Source organism: Balaenoptera borealis, assembly GCF_965194805.1.
Source record: "Balaenoptera borealis genome assembly, chromosome: X".
In the NCBI taxonomy this organism is placed as follows: Eukaryota; Metazoa; Chordata; class Mammalia; order Artiodactyla; family Balaenopteridae; genus Balaenoptera; species Balaenoptera borealis.
The window spans coordinates 26,511,417-26,531,770 of NC_138881.1; the positions used below are offsets into that span (position 1 = coordinate 26,511,417).

The window sequence follows — 20,354 nt, forward strand, 5'->3', positions numbered from 1 at the left end:
TTCAATTTACTTATTCTGATAAACCCTTTTCTCTGTTGTAGCATATATTGAAGATGTGGCAAGGTGTGTAGATCAGAGCAAGCGGCTGATTATTGTCATGACCCCAAATTACGTAGTCAGAAGGGGCTGGAGCATCTTTGAGCTGGAGACCAGACTTCGAAACATGCTTGTGACTGGAGAAATTAAAGTGATACTAATTGAATGCAGTGAGCTACGAGGAATTATGAACTACCAGGAGGTGGAGGCCCTCAAGCACACCATCAAGCTCCTGACCGTTATTAAATGGCATGGACCAAAATGCAACAAGTTGAACTCTAAGTTCTGGAAACGTTTACAATATGAAATGCCTTTTAAGAGGATAGAACCCATTACGCACGAGCAGGCTTTAGATGTTAGTGAGCAGGGGCCTTTCGGGGAGCTGCAGACTGTCTCAGCCATTTCCATGGCTGCGGCCACCTCCACAGCTCTAGCCACTGCCCATCCAGATCTCCGATCCACCTTTCACAACACTTACCATTCACAAATGCGTCAGAAACACTACTACCGAAGCTATGAATACGACGTACCTCCTACCGGCACCCTGCCTCTTACCTCCATAGGAAATCAGCATACCTATTGTAACATCCCTATGACACTCATCAACGGTCAGCGGCCACAGACAAAATCGAGCAGGGAGCAGAATCCAGACGAGGCCCACACAAACAGTGCCATCCTGCCGCTGCTACCAAGGGAGACCAGTATATCCAGTGTGATATGGTGACAGAAAAGCAAGGGACACCCCGTCCCTGGGAGTCTGAGTGGAGTCTGCAGTCCAGTGCCTGGAACTAAATCCTCGACTGCTGCTAATGCTGTTAAAAACATGCATTACAATCTCTAGAACACGAGGAAAAACAGGGTCTTGTACATATGTTTTTTGCAATTTCTTTGTAGCATCAGTGTCTTCCTGTTTTACCATGTCTCTTACCATTACATTTTTTGACTTTGTTTTATATGTCATTGGAATTTGTAAATTTACCTTTTTTTAAAGAAGAGACTTACGTATAGATAGAAAACCCTTTTTTGCTTCATTAGTTTAGTTTTAGAATGGGTTTTTATTTCCTTTCCTTGATTTTTGTTTTGCTTTTAACATTTCCTTGGGGTGCTTGGACAAATCTATCCGATGGGACAAGGAGCACCGGATCCTCTCTTGGGTTCTGCCTAGGATCAGCAGGGCCATGTGGGCCTTCAGAAAGCAGTGCAACGAATGCCAGCATTGCCATTTGGGAAAAAAAAAAAAAAGATGAGAAGAACACTTGTTCATAGGAGGGCCGCGCCAATCAGAGCCCTGAATATCTTCCTTGTCCCACCTCATTCCCCACCTCTACCCTTCTAATGGCGGCATGATGTGTAAATTCTGAGAAGGGGTTGGGGGGGGTCTAACTGTCTTAACACTTAATTCACTGCTCGTCAGAATGCACTCCAGACCCAAAAGTGTGCTAGTCACTTGACAGTGACCACTACAGAGTGCTAAGAAGAGAAGATCAAGGGCAGGAAAATGGGGGAGAGTGTGCTGTTTCCGTTTTTTAAATGAGTTGATGTACCCTTATATAAATATATATATATATATATATATATATATAAACACACAACAAAAGAAACAAAAACAAAAAAAGCAAAAAAACAAAAAAACAAAAAAATCAAGCCCTATATTTGATCACTTCCTGGAAAGGCATGAATGTGTTTGTGGCTGTTTTTGTTTATTATTCTACTTCCTCTTTTCCCTCTATAATTTTCTGCAAATGAGATTATGTGCAAATGCCAGGCAAGTTAACTCAAAAGGGTGAATCAACACAAGTCAAAATGAAATTTACATTGAAGGCTTCCAAACCAAAGGGAAGGGCAGGATGTGTCATCAAATATGTTTTGTCACCTTGTATTATAGAAAATGTTATTTTCTAAAGAGTCAGTGCAAATCTGTGAAACTTATTATGGGGTCCCCTTGTATTTAAATGTTAATTCACTGTATTTAATTTTCAATGCTATATTCAGAATCAAGTGTTTGGTTTCAATTTGTGAACATAAGCAACTTATTAATATCAAAGTGTTTATATAAGCACTCAGGAGGTCAAACATATGAATACCAACAGAAATCAGTATTTTCAAAATAAACATTATTTACACAAAATAGTTTTTAAATTAGGTGAGAAGGTATTTAAAATAATTAATTTTACTGTATAAAGAATTAGTTTTACTTTAACTGTACAATTCTATCTGTCAGAAGCAGAAAGCTGATGCTCCCAGGAAATTCATCTCTTACCATTTAGTTTTATGTTTGAATGACATAGCAGCTAATACATAGTCATGTTGAAAATGATGAAACATCAATCATAAAGGAACTTGCAGAGGGCAGAATTGCTAAAGGGAAATATTACCTAAGTAACTTTTAGTTTTTAAAAAAATCAATGTGATGAAAACACTGATAATAGAACTCATGCATTACTTTAGTGATTCATTATAGGAACTTCCATTCCAGCCATCGTCTGTGGGCTTGTGTAGTGAGTATTGTATGTTTGATTTATTCCTACCACCATATAATGAGAAAACAATTCTATACTTTTGGTCACAATACTAAGGTATGAGTTGGCCACACACACAAAAATGTAAACTTCAGTAGGAGTTCACTGGGGAGGGTAAAACTGAATTGCAAATGTATGAGAGATGAGTATAAGAATTTTGTAACAATGCAAACGTCTCATATTTGTGTGACAAGGAAAAGGACCTTTAGGATGTGCATTGATTTTTATTTGCTAAAAAAATGCTTATTTCCCTGACAACTCTCCTCGGTCCTTCTCTACAATCTGTTCTTTATTCCCGTGCTCCCCTTGGACCTGTGTCACATTTTCACAAACCAGAACTGAAGCTGCAAGGACACATAAACTTTAAGGTCAGCTTTGCACATTGGGTTATTTTCAGAATCCAAGAAGGCCATTGTTTACTTTGTACTATGGACACCTGTCAGGGACTGGTGGCAGTGAACCTCATTGGACTGGATTCCAGATTCCCCCAGTGCTCAGAAAACTGTAAACATGGCAATGGCCTGGTTTATTTCTTTGTTTTTTTAATTTTTTTTTAAGTGCACGATGAAAGTGTGGAATAAATGTAGAGGAAGTATTCAGACCACAGTCATATTTTAGGCATCCATAGGTGTTAATTTAGCTGCATTGGGAGTACATTTTTTGTTCTATTTTTAGTGTAGATTTAAGAACTTTGAATAGCATGATTCAGGGATTGATGGGTAATATTTGATATTCTCACAACTTCAAAAACGTTTTTTTTCCTCTAATGCTTTGTCATATTTTTAGAAAATAAATGGAAGAAGAAGCTATCTATGGCTTTAGAAACATTCCTCCCAAGTATTCCTCTATCAGCTCCATGTGAAAACAAATGAAGGAAACTGTCATGTGTTCACGTGCTCTATGTTTAACAAAAGTTATGTTAGAATTCACAATAAAGAGAGAAAAAAAAATGTATTTTCCCTAGTGCTTAGGTTTCATCCTTCTCTTTTTTCGGTGGGGACTATGGGGATAAGAATATTCTAGCTGTAAAAACACAGTTGAAAGTGTGAATATGTTAGCCAAGCAGAGGGAGATAATCAGCGTCTGGACTTGGACATGTGTGTTGTTTGGTATTGCCTGTTTTTCATCATTCGCTGCTCAGACTCCAAGTGACATGTTACGGATTCGTAAGTCCACCTGGTTCTTTAATGTAACCTCTACTTGCTGCCTATGAGCGTCCTACCCTTTATACTGGTGCTCAAATCTTTGATTATTTAATTTGTAATCCATTCCGTAGGTCTTCTATGGGCAGAGAAGAAATTTGTATCTCATGCAGCCAGCTGATTTAAGTTAAGATCAATTTTATGAAATAAATCTAACACACAATGAGTTCAGACACCTGAACCTACTATATTTCTATAGGTAAACCCCTCATTGTTCAGTCAACCATTTTGCATTTATTACTTTCTTCATAGTGTATGTATTTGAACCCTATTGACTTAAATACCTAAATACTGCTTTTTTCCTTATTTCCTTATTATTTAGCATTTTATGACAAGAACAAATAATAACTGAGAGCCGACCCTAAACTCCAAGTAAGTTTTGTTTATCCTAGAATAGTCATTAACTTTTGACAGATACCATTTATGTAAATTTAGATCACCATTTCTAGGAAAACATTAATTCATACATTTGTGAATTATCTTCAGATTCTGGAATGATACCCTAGTTCTCCTTTTTGTAAGAAGTATTTTGTTATCTTGTGCTTAATTTCTTTCTTATTTTAATTTAGTTTAAGTTTATGTCATTAGTCCCAGAAGAAAGCTTATTCAAATTCAGAGGAGACCATTGATACTGTGCAAGTAAAATGACTGAATGGAACTAAGAGAATACATAGACACAGAAGCAGAAAATCCCTATTGTTCCTGATCTGAACTTGCTTGGTCATTATTCCCACTATTGTTATAGTTGATTAAAAGAGGTGATATATTATTAAATGGATTAGAAATCCTACCTACGTATTCCCTATTGCTGAAGAATTTTTTTAACAACATATACAGTCATTACAAAGAGATGATGATGCAACTGAGTTCCCTAAAAGGAGCAGCTTGTCAATGGAAGCAGAGCTATTCCCTGTCTTTTCACTAAGCCTTCCCACTTTATTGTTCTGAACAAAGAAAGTAACCAACAGTTAAATTTGCATTATCCTTAACAATAGACCTTAAACTTGGGTTTAAGGACACCTTGAGTCTGTAAAAAGGATTAAAGGAAATAACGAAGCACTTGAAATTTCAGACAGAATTGTGAATGTGTACAAAACTGATTTCTGGGATGTTAGTCTCAAAGACATCCATCACCTAAAAAACTATCGATGTTTCAATTTAGAGCATATTCTCAGAAACTGACATTCAGATGAACCACATGTCTTGTAGACACTGTTATGGCTACTATTCCTTACCTTTATTCATGAAAATTCAGGGGATGACTATTGTTCTTTTAACAAACAGAGGCAATTCCTCTTCCAACATGACCCAACTTTGTGGGAGAATTGGTTTACAGTGAGGAAAAACTTTGATTGATGACAAGTAATTCATGCCCAAATAAGTAAGAGTTGATAGTTTATTCATTTCTTAATTTACTCAAAAGATACGTGGGGGTGGGGGGATGTGAAATCATGCAATGTGGCATGACGCCTTATTTCTTTAAACTTTTTTATGGGTTGATTTAATCATTCTCCTACAACAAAACTAAGAAGAATTAATTTAGTGCAGGAGTAGAAGAAACAGCCATTTGACGTGTTTTTCCAAAGGGACCCAGTTTTCTTATCCAAGATTTAGAATTGGTTATATACTTGGTTTTCAGCAACTGTGCTTATGCCAGTTTCAGGATTTATGATATAACTTCAGGGTAATATGAAAAATTTTGAGAATGAACTGAAGTGAGGTGGTGGTTATTTAAAGTTTTACTTTTTACTCATTATGGGCAGCAAAATGAAAGTTTGTGCTATGTTAATTAAGATACTGTCACAGGGAGCTGTAAGACCTGACTAAATTTGAGTAAAGAGAAGGATGATGATGATGATGATGACTTAATCCTAATCCTAATCTTATATGTTTTGTCATCGTCAAGCTTCAGTCACATGTATAGAAAATGCCCAGACTAAAAAGAAGGAACTCAGCTCTAATTTTCCATCAAGTATCATTTCTTCCTTCCAGGCTCAGAACACAAAACATCTCTCCATTATATACACATAAGATACATAAAAAGAAAACTTTCCTTTTTCCCTTTAGTAAATGTTTCTCTAATTAGTCTCTGAGTCCACTGACAAACTCATGTTTCTGAATCGTTTGTTAAAGTTAAGTAAGGCACTATTGTTTTTTCTACCATTCACTACCTTCATTGATGCATCCCGCAGGGTCTACAGCCCAGAAGGAATTCTCTTTCTAACAAAGGCAAGTCATTACACTGTATTCCCTCCACTACTAAATGAATAGAAACCGAAGAACTTCACATGAACTTGAGACTCTTACATGTAATATTAATGTTGTGTAAATTTCAGTCTTCATAGTCCAGATAACCTTAAATTTCAAAGGGCATGCTGGTCATTAAAAAAAAAAAAATTTAATGTAAAACTACATATTACATACTGCATGAACATGTGGCAAAGTAATTCGGATCTATCCTTACTAGTCAATGAGAGACTAAATTTGGGGAGATCAGATGTGAGTGTTTTAGGTTAATTCTCAACTGGGATGAAGACATCTTTCTGTTAGGATATGTGGACAGTTGTCCATATTCCTTGCAACATATGCTCCTGGTAGCTAGAATCCTTAGTGTGTTCTTTCGACCAAAGTAGTGGAGATATGTTCATATGATCTGCTATTGAACTGTAAAAACTTTTACATTTTCAGAGTTTGAGAGAACCCAAATAGGAAAATGAGTTTAGTCATTTTCCTCTGCTGGTGTTCAAGTCAAATTTTAAACTCAGACACTCTCAGATATGTTCAACAGTCAGTAAAAAGTGCATTTTCCCTAGTGTTTCCCTTTAGTTTTGCCTACCCTCTTTGATTTTGTACAATCTAGAATGTATGTAACTCGTGTAGGTGATGGAGGCACTCCTTTTTTTCTTAGACTACTTACAATTATATATTTGGTTTTGCTTTCACTAGCAATAGGAAAATAGACAAATACAAGTGTAAAAATGAGAAATTTTAAACTTGAATTATAATTTGTGTTTTACAGTCGTTTCATAAGTCTGTTGCTCTCTATGAGTATGCTCTCTATATATCCTGTAAAAATAAATTTATATGTTACATAGAAATTCAAGAAATTAAATTATTTATTAAAGCTACAAATGTTTCTTCTGGTTTCTACCTGATCATAGATGAAAATAAATTAAATAATGTGTTGTTGGAACCTCTGTAAGTACCTTTGTTAATTTGACAACTCTTGTTATACTTTTCTTTCCCTCTCTGTTTATGTCTGTATAAGCTTATAATTCTTAGACTTAATTTCTATTATGATTATGGAGAAGGGGACTTAAGAAATGGCCAATTGGCTGAACAAAAAGAAAAACCTTGTTAAAAAGTCAAGTCTGCTTACAATCCCTCTTTTTTTCTTCACTACTGGATTTGTGAGAAGTTTGAATCACAAACTCAGTCACTTAAAAGTTATTATCACGTGAATGATCTTTTCAAGGTTAAATTCTGCATTTTCCCTTCATCTATTTCATAAAATTCTTTCAGGAACAGAAATGAAAGGAATGATAACGCGTGAATCCTCTTTGCTGTTTCTTTTCCTTACTTCTTGCTCCCCAGGTATTTTATTCCTTTCTTTTTAAGGTACTACTCACATAAGGACCTTAAAATAAAGTCCCCTCAGGTAATATTTTAAAGTGACCAAAATCTTTAATCACTTTATGATTTTTAACTCTGTTTCCACCTAGTTGTAGTGCACAGTTATTCCTAAAGGGAAATGTTTTTGGCCTTACTTTTCATTTTATGTTAAAGATAAATAAAATTATCAATATTATTTATTTATTTGGGGGGAGGGGAATAGTGGTAAGTCTTTCCATCACAAGTGGAACAAGTGAACAACCATAAACCTTTTAGAACAAATGGGCTGTTTAGGCAAAATTCATGTCTTAGGACAGCCTTTTAAGAAACACTTATTAAAGATAAAGCAGAGATAAATCATTATGAAAAAATGGAAAGTAATATTTTTTTTAAAGCTGTAAGGTTATTTCAGGTTGGATTTCAAAGTAATTAATATATTTAAAATTTCACAAAGTCATTTCTACCTCAGTAGGATTTTTCAGTGTGAAAAAAATAACTTCTACTGAAAAAGTAAAATGTTATATGGATTATGACTCAGTGTATAATTTCTATATTGTATTTTAAGCTGTGACTCATAGGACCTGACATATTATTAAAAATATCAAGAAAGAACTCTATAGTTGAAGAATATTGGGGACTATGTGTGCGCCTCACACACAAATTCTCAGGAACTTCCAATTACACTCATTAACAGCTGGTTAAAAGACTGATAGTCAAGGAACATCTTACTTATTTCTAGAAGATTCCTAATTGATATCAGATCTACATTTACTGGAAAAATAGAAACATAGAAGGAGGCAAATATTCAGAGAATTAAAACAGTAGTAAACTAATCACTGCTGTGGAATTTTTAAGATGTATGTATGGCCTGTAAGAGTAATGCAAACAAATTCCTTGATTAAGCTTACATTTTCAATCAATGTTTAATGCCCAGTGATACTGATGTGTGGGGGGGAGGGTGGGTGAATTTCTGAAGGATCGAGAATATCTGAAGTTGATGAATAATTTAGCCAATTGTTTGCCCAAATTAGGGATTTTTATTCCAGTGTTATGTTGATTTGAGATGGTACACAGAGGGAAGTTTTTATTTGAATATTTATGTATTTGATTTAAAATATGTTAGAATTTAAAAAAAAAAACTTAAGTAGTAGATCAAACTTGACCTTGTGGATACTATTTCTGGTAGAATAATATATACTAAATGATTTAAACAAAAACATAGGTAAATAAGTCTAGGAAAGGTGATATATGGCAAAAGTCATCAAGATGGTTCATAAATGACTGGATTATGGAGAAACTGCTAAGGCAGTCCAATTTCTACCTTCTGGGAAACAAAACCAATAAAAGGAGAATATCCCAAAACTCAGAGAGCAGAACATGCCAAAAGCCTATGTATATGACAAACAGAACTATAAAATTATGAAAATGAATAGCTGGTTTAAATTAGGCAATGAAATATCTCAGTTCTTCTATTGTCCTTGGCAATAAAAAACTGTTTACACAACTATGAACTTGAAAGGAAAACTGGGCTCTGAATGAAAATCCTTTTTTTCAGGGGTCTCAGCATGCTTTTCCTCAATAAAATGGGAAATTTATTGCTAAATGTTATAATGTATGAACAGAAATTATGATTTTGGCATGCTTGATACTGTGGCATAAAGGTTTGGTGAGGAGTGAGATAGTTCTTTCATAGCATCCTTCTAATGGGCCTACTAGTAATAATTCTAAGACCTAGGTGCGCTTAGAATCACCTGGAAAGGTTTAAAAACTCCTCAAGTCCCACAGATTTCAGATGATACTAATCTGAAGTTTGTCCCTATTGTTAGTTAGTCAGTGGGTTTGTTTGTTTAATAAACCCTTCAGGTTATTTTATAAGACAACCAGAGTTGAAAACTATAGGAGCGAGACAGATGGGTCTCAAATTTTAGACTCCAGAACAATTGCCTGGAAAGTTTGTTAAAAATGGAAATTCAGATTGAACGCCAATAATACTGGAGTGGGGTCCAGAATCTATGTACTTACTAAGCCCCACAGGTGACTCTAATGTGGTGGCCCAAGGACCCCATCCCCCCGTCCCCGGCCTCTTTGAGTAACACACGTGTAGGATTTATTGTTTCTGTCATTACTACTGCTGTTACTCTTTGGAATACAAAATTAAAATTTGCAGCAGATGAATGTCACCATAAACTGGGTCTTCCTTTTTTAATAATTCCTCCCAGTTTGTCCACCAGAACTCGAAGAAGTCCTGAAAAGAGCTGAACTATATAGACAACAACATTTTATTTGAGAATTTCTCGAAAAGAAGGACAAAAAAAGAACTAGTCAAGAAAACCAACTTTGTCATGAAATATATGACTTCAAAAAAGTAATTGTACCATCGTAGAAGAAACAAATAAAGCTAATAGTTAAGTGTTAATTAAAAACACACCTTCCTTCTAAGAGACTACAGATCTATTGTTACTTCCATTTCTGTTAAGGAAGAAAAATGACAAAATTACACAGGGATACCAAAGATATTGGTTGTGAAAATAAATACATCAATATAAAATGTACTAAATTTTTTGGACTTAATTAACAATTATTTTTCCTCACATTAACAATGAATTCATTCAAAGATGAACTCTAATGAAGACTTTTCCAAATGTCCTTTAGCATAAGAATTGCTTGTAGCATTTGTTAAAAGCATAGATTACTGGCTCACACTCCAAAGCAATGGAATTCCAGGAAACGTTTATGATCATGTAATTTGGGGAACCGTATCTAGTGAATGACGTGAAGTCCAAGACTGTATTCATCCAGCGCCAAAAAATTTAGTTAATTCTATGTGGGATGATACATTAAATGCATCATCTCTCATTATTTCAGAAAAATGACAACCTACACAACAGTGACAAACCAGTTGGTTCTTTATTTCATACCTCAATCACTTATTCTGACAATATATTTCCAGCCACATAGATTTATCTTACTAGGCTAATGTTGATCTTTATGTTCCTTGTTATGCCAGGAATGAGTACCAGTGATGAGGTTGCTAGTTTCTGTTTCTTAAGAAGAAATGTCCTATTTGATGTCTGATTCTCACAAACTAATCACGTCACTCATCCTAAGTGCAAATTTCAAGGACAAGGCTTCTGTTAGTTAAGAGAAAATATTCTTATACGTGCTTTGTGGATTAGCCACATCAAAGAGTTTCTTCTAGAGAATTGGTTTAAGTTTTCCCACACATATGCTAATGACTTCCACAGCCACTGTAGGCCCGCTTACCATCTAGAGTTTTATAACACTAGAACATCCAAAAAATAATATTCAACGGTAGAATTTTATTGAGTGCAATAAAGCCTTTTTTATTTCTATACTAAACTGAAAGAGACAATATACCAGTTGAGCTGGATTTATTTTCAGAACGCATTCTGGACAACAGCAGTTCGAAACAGTCAACTTTGACAACATGAAGCATTTAGTGTGCTAGATTAGTCTACCTGTGTGCGTGCATGTGTAAGGCGTGTGTACTCTAATCGAAAACACACACTAGCATTACATTTAAATAACCTTAATCAATATATGTACCACATTAAATAAACAGTTATATGAATTCCCAAGATAACGCACTCCATCAGGAAATTACCAGTGAATCATTTTGGCACAGGCTAAAAATAAATACCCAAGTTTCTGTTCAACTCACTTTAAGAACATGCATTTTATCTTAAAGGAGAGAGTCAGCTTATTCTTGTTTCCCCATAAAAATTCTGTGATTGTTTCTGCTTCCTACTTTTTCCATTACGTGGTAGCCCTGAGTTATTTATTTATAAAAAAAGGGGGAGGCGTTGCACTCAGCAACTATCATAAGAAAAGCCGATGACAGCACCAAAGTTATTACCATGAGTTTCCTATTTTAGTTGATTTTATTTTTCCAGGGCTGTGAAATATCTTATTTTTTCAGATTCCATTTAAATTATGTCCATAGCAAATAACATGTCCTCAGCAAAGCCTAACTTCAGAGATACAGTTACTGATAAGATTTTTTTTTTTTTTTAGTTTTCTCTTACTTTACAGAATCCATGCCATCACTGAAGTGAAATAGAAACACAATAGAATTAAGTGAATTTACAACCGACGATCTTATGAGTACTGCACCTTAAGTATTCTGTGCCACCAGGTGACCTTGTAGTCATAGTCATCTTCAAAATGGGCATCTGAATAACTTGCTGTGTATTTTCATGAGAAAACTGGACGTGCGACGAGAAATTACAGGAGGGGGATAGCAGATTCCTGCTGGTGTAGCATTTGTGTTGATATCTTTAAAGATCTTTAAAGAAGTATACTTTTGTGTTGATATCTCTAAAGATTTTCACTACGGCTTAATAGGTAAGACTACGTAATCAACTGTAGCAAGCATAACATACTTAGCATTTTGTACTTTCATTTTTAAGAGGGAAGGAGATCACTCACTAACTATGAATGCTGCATATGTTAGCAATAGAGATAAGTGATTTTGTAATTTTGATTGCACTTGCCTTAAAATTTTTTCCAAAAAGAAATTATATAAATAACAAATATAGATGAGGATGGTTAAAGAACATTGTTTAAAAATAGGCAAGTTCTGCACTGATTATACTTTTTTTACATAATTTAATGCATAATGGCAGAGTATATTTGCCAGATCCATGTAAAGAGTATATGAGCACATGATAACAGCAGTTTGTATAAGCACAAGGTGTTCTATGTTTAGACTAAAAATTAACAATAATAACTTTTGGTGTGTGCTTTAAATTTCAAAAAAGTTGGATGTTTAAAGATAAATTTATTACTTGCGTAAGAATATTTTTGTATAATATCGGCAAAGGTTTAAAAAATGGACTTGCTTTATGGAGTGCATTTTACAGAGAAAATAAACAGGGTATGTGTCTAGTTTGTAAAATGTTTTCTTTCAAGATTACTCTTTCACTGGTTAAATGCGAGGATATGATGACTTGAAGTACCTTTTTTTGTGTGAACTGAACAATACGAACAACAAGAACAACAAAAATAAAGCAATGTGAATAAGTTGCGTATGCAAACTTTTTTTACTCAATGCCAGTAGATTTCGAAAACAATAGCAAGGTCCGTTTTTGTTAGTATAATGCTAAAAATAATTATATAAATGTGGTTTGCCATTCGATGCATGAACATATATCCATTATAAGAAAAATATAAAAAGTGTTTTGATTTTAGGAAAACCTTTATTTTTCATGCTTCAGTTTAAAGTTATATTTATTGTCTAAAATTAAGAACAATAAGACAATTTAATAGCACCTCATACTTCTTATTACATATTTATGACATCAAAGCTAATATATAAAGCAAGTTCTTGAATTAATAAAAGGTTCTATGTGTACCTGGCTATCAAGGAATGTATGTCCTGGGCTAAAAATGTTACAAGGTTTGTTAGAAAGAACATATTTACAAAACTGGTGTGCTGGTATATATATATAAACTTTCAGTCTCAGAAAAAAATATATATATATCCTTATAATGTACCTGTATTTAGTTAAATACCCTGCTTCGAAATCTATAAATGTGATTGTGAGCTGGTTTGGAGACCAAGGAGTATCTACAAGGCTAAAAATGTCTCTTGAAGATTAAAATGAGAGGCTTGATCATTTAAGAAGACAATAGTCCCAGATAAGATGTGTGGATTTTCATACATGCTTTTATAAGTATTATCCGGTAAGTGGTTTTAAGAAGGTTCTATAAACTTTCAATTAAGAAAAAAATGTGGAAACTGAAAATAAGCTTTCTTTTCTGGGGAAAAGACTTGTGACAAGAAAACCAGAAAAAGAATCACATTTTTTAGACATGAGGTATCATACCTACAGCACTATGGGGTGCGGAAAAAGTGCTGGACTAATACAGAGTTTTTTTTTTTAATTTTGTAAAATTTTTTTTTCCAAGAGGCCAAGGGCATTAAAATGAAAACCTAATTTCTGGTGTATCACAGACATTCCTATACCCATGGCAAGTATTGCTACTTCTTAATGATGCACAGTTATTCTATATTTTGAGCATCTGTGTAAAACTGTGCAGTTATTACTGTATTAGGTCACACCCAGGGGAAATGCCAAAATCAAGAGTGGGTGGATGCAATTGCTCAAAAAAGTATTACAGGCATTTATTAGGAAAAGAAAGAGTATTTAAATTAATAAAACTAACGATGAAACATTAACCTATAGAAGTTGACTCAATGTCTTACTCTTCCCTCCCAACAATTGTCCTACTGACTGAAATGTATTAACACATCCTAATTTTTTTCTTATGATTCATCTAAGAATTTGGCAAAATTAACAACATAGAGTCCTCCTCTTTGTTCCATCTAGATAATCTCTGTCTTTAAAAAAAAAAAAAAGGAAGACAAAAATTTCCTTTAACTGCCCGGCCCCCCCGACACAGAGAGGGCATGTGTCTTTTCTTTTTTTTTTTTTTTCTTCCTCTAATGTTCCAAGCGTCTCTGCTCCTGTGCTGGTGGGTTGTCATGTAGATACAACCCCAGTTCTGTATTGTGGTTATAGAATTCAATTTTTCTATGATAATGTCAACATATTCAGTGAGTCAGCTCGGGGTAGGACCACTGGGGTAGCACTTAAGTAGGTCTTCGTGGTTAAGGGTCTGAGAGTATGATCTTGAGTTGTCTAAGCCAAGATCTGTTAACAGACCTACGAATGATCATTCTCTCTTGTTCAGACTCATGCTAATCAGGCCTTTAAGACACTGTCTTCAATGCAAATGACAATTATTAATAGTGGACAGAATGTTCTCGCCATCTTGTAGGAAAGTTAAATCATAACTAAAATTTGTTTGCAATATGTGGAATCATAAAGAGGAAACTTAGTAGAAAGAACTTAATGTCAATTGTCGTGATACATCTATCTCCACCACTGAGATACAGCTGTTATGCAAAGTCTCTGTTCTGGACATTTTCTTCCTTACACAGAACTAGAAAGACAGAGACAAATTCTGACTACTGACGTTTCCTTCTTCTGGACTCCCAGATGCCTCTCACTCTCCTGTTAAATCGTACGGCTTTAAGTGTGATGATATAGCCGTGCCTGGTTCTCGCTGCCTGGAATATGAGTGTTAACAAAACTCCTCAGCCATCCATTTGTCAATATCTGCTTTGGGCAGCTGATCGCCTTAAGCACTTTGTCTACAATCAGTCTCAGAAGACAACCTTATTTTTCAACTTTTGGTCACATGTTATTTTTGGTTAAATAAGCTCATTACACCATTAACACCTATTGATTTGAGCTGATAATGTTTAATAATTTAATTAAACCTTAAAGCCCTCATTTACCTCTTAAAATGTATGGGAAAAAACACCAGAGAAGTGTTCCTAGGGCTTGTTCTGAGATTCTGGCAGAGGAGAGCAGCTGTTTGCTCTGCTCAGGTCATCTGTTTTGGTCTTTTCTAGACCTCCCTTAAGATGGTGCTTGACAGAGTTGTTTATCTGCTAACCTAACCGCATGGAAGCCCTGAAGGAGACAGCAGGATAGGCTGAAGAGCAGACAAGTCATTTACTTTAAGTTGAGAGACCTTGAGCATGGTATGTGACCTCTTTTACCCCTGAACTCCACATGAGAAATGCAAGTGGACAATAATACCTTCTCTGAAGGTAAGTTGTAAAAGTTCCTTCCTTCCTTGCTTCATTTACTTATTAGTGTCAAGCATTGTTCTGGTTGCTGGGGACATAATAAAGAATCAGAGACTGTATTGTTGACTCACAGGTCTTACTCTCTGTTTGAAGGTGACACACAAGGCAAGTTCCCGAATCAATGAGAAAATTTCAGACAGTGATACACGCAATGACAATATAAACTAGGGGGATGTGACAGGAAGTGACTACCTGAGGAGGTTAATTTACAGAGTGGCTATGAAAGGCTACTTGGAAGAGATAAAATTATGGCTGAACCTAGAATCAGGAGAAGGGGACAACCAGGAAAAGACTTGGCGTTAATCCGAAGGGCAGACTAATGCAAAGACATTGAGGCAGGAATGAGCTTGGTGTGTTTGAGGAAGAAAAGGAAGGCCATGTGGCTGGGTCCTTGTGAATGCAGGTTACAAGTAATATACAGAAGGCATAGTACCTAGTAGGTGATAGATAAAGGGTAACTAGTATTACTGAAATCAGGTTGGAGATTACATTTTAAAATTCGGGTTGTCTTAATGTAAAATGAAAATATATTGTAGTAACTCTTCATTCCATCTTTTTTATTGTCCAAAACATCTTTGAGTTGTAGTTTATCACTGATTGAAGGACTTCAACAGGTTGTATTTAAGAGCATTTATTCTCAAATCTCTAAGTATGTCATCAAATCAGCTATAAGAAAAACCAAACCAAAAACATACTCTCAGCTTATGGACTTGATGTGCTATATCTAACTGGCTAATTAGAGTCTATGTGGTTCTTGGGGGTGTGGGCAGCAGAAGGCCAAATGTGTAATGCCCACATACTGGGGCAAGAACCAGTGCAATAGTCTCTCGCCTCTCACCTCACCATGATGTGCAAGGAAAGAGGTGGGAAGGAGAGACATGGGGAAAGAGGCCTGAGAGAAGTGCATTGATTTAGTTCCCTATTGCTATGTCACAAACCACCCCAAAAGCCAGTGATTTGAAACAATAAACTTTTTATTATCTCTCATGTGAATTGACTAGGATCAGCTGTGCAGTTCTACTGCTGGGCTCCTTTAGGAACTCTCATGCAGTGGTGTCATATTACCAATGGAAATGGAGACATATGGAAGGTAAACTGAAATGCTACAATGGCTCTGTTTCTCTCCTTCCTCATGTAGTTCTCCGCCTCTACTCTCCACTTGGTCCCTCCCCCAAGGTCTCTCCATGTGGTCTCTCCAACTGGGTACTAGACTTCTTACATGGCAGCTCCAGTTTCCCAAAAGTGCAAAAGTGAAGGCAACCAGAACTTCTTCAGGGTCAGCATGACTTTCACCACATTCTGTTGGTTAAACTGAGTCAAGTCAGATTCATTGTGATTGATTGTGGGAGGGGACCACACAAGGCATGAATTTCAGAAGGCATGGCTCTTGGAAGCCATCTTTGCAGACTGACTACCACAGAATCAATGAGAAAGACAGGATGCATGGGACTGAACCCTTGGTGTCCAGGACATGGTCCCACCTCATGCAAGTAGTACATGGTTTGGTTGGCCTTTGAAAGACATGAAGTCCACAACTGCCTTCGGTATCTAAACAAAACTGTCTAAGCTCAGATGGTCACTAATACCATTAAGTTTAAATGTAACAAAACATACAAGAAGAAAATCTTGTCTGCCTTCTCCCCCGACCCCAGCCTATAAGGGTTCTTTCTTATCTTAGTCAAAACTCACTCTGCTTACAGGAGAACAGGGAGCTAACTAGGGAAGCCTTTATATTAAGGTTTCCTTTTTCTAGTAATGAACTAATGCCAAACCTCCATTAGCAAAGTCCCCAGGGATCACTCCGTAGATAAATAAAGATTCTATGGTCAGGCCACTCAAGATGGCTGTTCTCTTGCTCTCTGTACCTCCCCTGCCCGACCAGTGCCTGCTTCACCTCTACCCTATGCACATGACTGACTTTCCTACTACGTGCCCTGGGCCGCAGCTGGTGGTTGTTCTTATCAAAGGGGCGGTGAGGGGCGTGCCCCTCTGCTGGTTTCCCTGGTAACGAATGAGCCCACCTGATGTCAATTCCCCTCTAACTGGTAATCTCCCCTTCCGCGGGGGAGAGAAGCCTGCCGCCATGTCCTGCCCGCCGTCCGCTACACACGCTGGGGTGTCGCTCCAGGACCGTGCTTCAGACAGGTCAGCTCCCCCATCTGTTAAACCACTGACGTCTCTGTTGCTGACTCCGGGCTCTTTCTTCGGTCTCAAAGCTGGGCAAACACAGGCCTTGTAGGCCTGCGGGGTGCAGCGCAACAGGGCAGAGCAGCCGAGAGACCGAGGAAACTCCCGTGAGCGCCAAGATGTCGGGAAATACAGGACGGGGAATGGAAAGTTGCAGGTAATCCTGGAGCGGCTGTCCACTAACATGTGGGGCCCAAAAGTTCCAAGGGTGACCCCGAAAGTTACGGGGCGATCCCAGGGTGTCTGTCCACTAGTATGTGGCGTCGTTGCTGAGTGGCGGCGGCCGAGAGATCTGGAGAGCAGTGCCCTCCAATGGCTCTGCTATTGTATCAAAGTGAGCCTTCTGTAATTGGTTAAGCCAGCTTTCTAGAAGGAATTGGTATTTCTCTTGTGCCTTTGAGTTGTAAATGGTCTACCTGGGCTCTCAGGAACTTTAATCTTCTGTGATCTCTACGAGTAAAGGAGAAAAAAAGAGCTTTTAGGTAAACTCTATAGAAATAATTATGTTTTGGGAATGTCTATCGAAAATAGTCTCTCCAGATTTTGGTAACTTGAAACTACACTAAGTTAAATGAGGAGAATTCATTGACTATCTGGGTCATTTCAAATAAGATAAAATATTAGAACATTAATTGCTGAGCGGGTCTCAGTTTACCTGCCTTTGCCTGCTTAAGAGAGGTAGACTAGAGCGTTACGTTTTCCAATCAGGAAATGCACAATTACTTGCTTCTTGGTTTTTGCCAGACATTAAGGTTTTCAAGGCTTAAGGTTATAATCAGTCATAATTGTTGTAACCAAGTTTCTTTATCAATTACATTGCGATCAGGTGTTTAACCGTGCCTTTTTAAGTCATTTGTCATTTATAGATAGTTATTTTTGTACCCTGATGCTTTTGCAAAAGTGCTTCATCTTCAAGAAGATTCATAGGAAGGATCTTTTGACAATAACAGGTCTCTGATAAGTTTCAGATTATACTGCTGAACTGGGTAAGAACTTAAAGAATCCTAATGGAAGACCTGATGGCTTCATAAAAGTTAACAGAAGGATTGGTTACTGAGTGAACTGGTGAAAATAGTTTTAATTTTTATGGATTTTGTCTCGAATGTTACTGGTTTTGATCTGTGTTTTCCAGATATAGGGAAGCCCTTCCCCTCATGTTGGTTATGAATTATAGCAATTTGGTAAACTACACCTGTGGGTAGAATTGAAGCATTTTCCGTTTTCTCTCTGCCCGGTCCCTCCAGAAACTGGGGACTCTTGTGTTCTGAGCAGCCTTATCAGGGGAATGGAAAAGACTGTCTCCTGGCATGTGCAGGAATCTTGATATTTTGGGAACTTCTAGAAGAGAAAAATCCACCAAGGCAGAGCCTGATAGCAGGCCTTTGGCATGGCTTTCCTGGCCTTGAGAGGCCTTTTTGGAATTCAGTCCGAGACGCCTGAGGACTTCCCCCTCAGGAGTTTGGAGGAGCCTATGTGATCTATTGACCAGACTTATTTTGCAGACAAATTAGTTTTGATTGGCTGTGTTTGGAGATGAGGGTAATTTTAGAGAGAACAAGATTATGTTTCAGTGGATGTTAAATTCTAGTTCTGTTAATTGAGGCCTGTATTTATGACAGTTATTGTGCTAACCATACTTTTGCCCTGATGTTCTGGATGGAAAGAAAATTAGTGAAATTGTCACAGAGTATACGTACTCATGAAGTGTAACGCCACTTGCTTCAGTCTGCTGCTAAGAGCCCATGTACAATGCTTGTGTGACAGTGGGTATAGGTGATAAAAGGTATAGCCTATAAAGTGTCTCCCCATTAACATACCTCAGAGCCTGTTCATGAGACCTGACTAGCTTTCCCCCAACGTGAATGACTAGGTGAATATAAGCAGAAACTAACACACCATTGTAAAGCAAATTATACTCCAATAAAGATGTTAAAAAAAAAAAAAAAAAAAAAAAAAGGGAGGCCTAGCACCAAGGGACATGATCTGAACCTGGGGTAGGAGCTAGCACGCCCGCATTGCAGGACAAATATTTTATCAACAGTGCTTTCTGTTGGAAGATTTGCAATCGAAAGGCGAAATGATGGAAAAGTCTGCGCGTATTGAGGTATGGGGAAGTCATTCTGGTTTATATATGGTTTAACTTAAATTTTACTGACCAGAGCAGCCTGATTTGTGGCCTTTCAGACATGCACTGTATATCTGCTTTGGCGATTGAGGAAGGGAATATGTTTGAAAGTCAAAATGGAGTAGCTGTGGTTCAGACATCCAAGGTAAAACTAGGTGATTTTAGACACGTTCTTATATTGTTGAAAAGTTGAGTTTTCTGAATTATATTGCAGACTAGGACAAACACCACAGGCAGGTGCGGTATTATTTCTGAATGTGGTTACTGCTTGTATTTTGCTGAATTGTCACGATCTCCCCTGTGTTGCGCCTGTTAGATGTCTTACGTTTCGTCCGTAGCCTGAGGGAGGAAATCTATTTGAGGGCTGAGCAGCAACACGGGCCTCGCTGCGAAATGAGTCGAACTGCTGGGTGTACAGTGAGATGCCGTTGTCGTCCTCCTCTGGACTTCCATGAAAAATCGACCGGGCTCATGTGACTATGTCGGCGCTACTGACAATGGGGGGGAAAGACTCACCATCTTCCGGTCCCATATGCCAATATGTCAGAAGGACCCCCATTGGTAAACATTACTTTACAACTGACTGCCATGAGCCCCCCTGGGCTATGCTATGTGGAATGGTATAGGTAGGCTTTTGGACACCCAAGTCCAACTAGTGGGATTAACTGTTCTGTTTGGAAAAACCTGATGGGTCCACCCCTAATGGCACTCAACATAGCGTGGGGTGGCAGACCTGTACTGTGACCGCTGACCCCTGGCTAGGCCACCGGAATGTTTCTTTTACAGCCAGGGCCCACCCCTCCCCATGGGGGTGGCTCTGGGTTTGTGAAAACCAGGGGTGGCCTTACCTTCCTTATAACTGGACAGAGCACTGCTGCTATTGACTCCCTCTTCATTGACCCAGTAAGCGTTTGGCTCCAAAATTTGTCCACATCGTGCCAAATGACTCTTCTGAGCATACTAGGTCTCTTACTCTTTTTTTTTTTAGT

At 37.3% G+C, this 20,354-nt stretch overlaps 1 protein-coding gene across 1 annotated transcript in view; it reads left to right on the top strand.

Annotated features, from left to right (window-relative positions):
- Positions 1-19,517, top strand: part of IL1RAPL1 (interleukin 1 receptor accessory protein like 1) — a 660,460-nt gene extending 640,943 nt beyond the window's left edge. The window contains exon 9 of the mRNA XM_082378177.1: positions 42-19,517. Within this exon, the coding sequence (XP_082234303.1) occupies positions 42-760 (719 nt within the window). The 3' untranslated portion in view covers positions 761-19,517. The remainder of the gene's footprint in view (positions 1-41) is intronic.
- The last annotated feature ends 837 nt before the right edge of the window (positions 19,518-20,354 follow it).